The sequence below is a fragment of the Amphiura filiformis genome, chromosome 3 (genome assembly GCF_039555335.1).
Source record: "Amphiura filiformis chromosome 3, Afil_fr2py, whole genome shotgun sequence".
Classification (NCBI taxonomy): Eukaryota; Metazoa; Echinodermata; class Ophiuroidea; order Amphilepidida; family Amphiuridae; genus Amphiura; species Amphiura filiformis.
The window spans coordinates 76,702,112-76,704,940 of record NC_092630.1 but is presented as its reverse complement, the minus strand read 5'-3'; the positions used below and the strand labels follow the sequence as shown (position 1 = coordinate 76,704,940).

Here is a 2,829-nt window from a genome sequence, read left to right as displayed (position 1 = left end):
GAATGTCCGCGACTCCGCGTCATTGGACAGATGTTTCAAATGGACTTAATAAGCATGCTAAAATATTAATCTAAAGACTTCCCTCTTTAGTTTCCACCATAATTTGTTCACCTATGTTAAATATTTCTAGGCAAAAACATAGTAAACATGGCAGATTCCTTGCATTTTTCCACATATTTCTTCAAAATGACCACTTAATACGCAGCTTTCAGCATAAACACTAGCAGACTATATGTTAGCACTTCTGTCGCACTAACGAAGATGTCAAAACCTGAAATTTGATGCTTTTACGATCCTCCCGATGAGCAAATTACTGAAGGGGCCTTTAAACAGAGCATTTTTGGCTGCATGTACTGACAGCTGTATGGGTAAGTAAATATTTAGGCTTCATAAGACGAGTGGGATGGTAGGAGCTGTTCTTTTCCAGTTTTAGACATTTAAACCTACAGTGAAAATGTTAATATCAATACATTCATATTTTATGAAATGACTCAAGAAAGCCAATATAATCGCATTTATAATTTATAGATACAGTACAATTTGCAGAATGCAAAAGGTACCTATTGATTAAATAGTATTACTTTTCTGGTGACACGAACAAGAATAACTACAAGAACAACAAGAAGAACAACAACAGCAACAATGATAGTAATAATAATAATGATGATGATAATTATAATAATAATAATAATAATAATAATAATAATAATAATAATAATAATAATAATAATAATAATAATAATAACAATAATAATAATAATTCGGAATCATTTCATTGTAGTTTTAAAAAAGGCTGTTGCCAGGCTGTTTGCTATCCTGTTAAAAACTATTATACGTGAAATAGAAAACACTCAAATTAAAGACCCATTCAGTGATCCCAGCACGTGAAAAAAAAATGTTTATAAATTGCTTAAAAGTGAAGGATAAGTCATTCAAATTGTCATTTGGTGTTTTTGAAATGACAAATATGGCAAAAAAATGAAGAAAACAGCAGTATTAACGAAGTTGAAGTATAAATTACATATTCATGTAAAATGCCTTATTTTGTCTATGATACACGGGTTTCGGCGGAACCACTAGCAGGTTATGTTAGCACATCTATGACAATGACAAAAGGTAAACAAAATCTGAATTTTGGTGATTTCTACGATCGTCCAGATGAGCAAATCTCTGAATGGGCCTTTAAGTGGCTGACATGCCAGAATCAAAACAATGGGAAATCGGAAGTAGTTTATTGAAATGAATCTTGTTCCTATATCGCGGAAAATTCCTCAACAATTTCCTATCTTGATAAAATAGATAATACTTGCATTTACTGAAATCTTGAATGTATTTTAAGTTTATTTTCAAGATAATCAAGTTTTTGTTCGTTTGTTTGAAATGGTTTTGTTTAGTTTGGTCTTGATTGATTACTTGTATGCTTGTTCTCTTTATTCAGATAGTTGATTACTCAAGGATTAGTCTGAAGACATTGCCAACCATTTAGCAAAACACAAGCTAAAGAAATGAATGAAATTTGGTATGATGGGACGTTTTGGCAAATCAAATCAAACAATCAAAATCTTTGTTTCAATCAAAGTGTTGGAGATGATATCGACTTATTTTACACGTTCTCACCTGGACACGGCCCACTTTGGTATACTGCTAGATACTGATTGGCTCTCCTCTTGCAATTTCCCGCCATAATTCGCATTCACTTTCATATGTGATAGCATTCGTTGAACACACCTCTCCATTTAACATATTAACTGGACATGATTCCTCCAGGTATTCACACAGGTTTTGTTCATTTAGGCCTTCTGGTGCCTGGGCTGAAAGAAAAATAATCGAAGACAAATGGTTATACTCTTCACAAGAATATTATTTTAAAACATTTTGAAATTACTTTTCGTCAATTTCACTTGACGTATAAAACACCTTAATTTTCTTTCAACATGTTCAAGAGTCAATGAACGGTACAAAATATATATGACTTAGTATATAACAAATTGTCTATTATGTTTCATACATTTTCAGAAATATATAATTATCTGATAGGAATAACATTGATTTTGATTCGACTTACCTTCTTCGCTACTATCGGTCTGTGCATTGACAGTTAATGCAAGTAATAAGATAAATAGCCAGGACTCCATCCTATAAAGCAATATATGAAATGAGATCAACAATAAGCTGAGGTCTGTTATCATATATCCTCAATTCTCTAATTGTGCTAGGGCATTTAACTGGAGGCTCCAGTCGAATTTGCTTAAATTTTTCACAGCAACATTGTCTTATGATATACGATATAGTCATGATAGTGGTCTTGCTTGCCCAATGTAAAAACGCCTCACATGCATGCATCTTTATCTTGCACATCTTTTTCCAAAAGTCTAATTCAATTTCCCAGGTGTTCTCCTGATACCTGCAGGCCTATTATGCTTTCAAGTGCAGATCACACAATATTATTGATAAAAATGCCTAATTTTTGCACGAAACTTAAAATATCAATTAAATAAGAATGTATTTTGACAAATCTTACCTTATTGAGATGATATCTGGCATCCACGTGTAAGTCGAATACAATAAAACAGGGCGAGAAGTCTTTCCGGAACAGATTCCGAACAGACAGCATATATCCGCTTGTACTGACGTTTCAACTTTTAACCTTTGTGACTTCCACGGCAAAGTTTTATATGGTCAGCAAGGTAAACCAGACCAACCAATGGCAGTCATATTCATAGCTTCAAATCTGTAACCAAATGACTTCCTATGTCGATGATAACTTGTTTTGGCCTATTGTTGTCGTAATTACCAGTTCATGCCTAATTATTGCTTATTTCCCGTTTA

General features: G+C 33.1%; 1 protein-coding gene across 1 annotated transcript in view; it reads right to left on the bottom strand.

Moving 5' to 3' along the window:
• Window positions 1-2,829, bottom strand: part of LOC140149162 (uncharacterized) — a 17,861-nt gene extending 15,032 nt beyond the window's left edge. The window contains exons 1-3 of the mRNA XM_072171358.1: window positions 2,522-2,829; window positions 2,066-2,136; window positions 1,618-1,811 (exon numbers count right to left, since the gene is read on the bottom strand). Of these exons, the coding sequence (XP_072027459.1) occupies window positions 1,618-1,693 (76 nt within the window). The 5' untranslated portion in view covers window positions 1,694-1,811; window positions 2,066-2,136; window positions 2,522-2,829. The remainder of the gene's footprint in view (window positions 1-1,617; window positions 1,812-2,065; window positions 2,137-2,521) is intronic.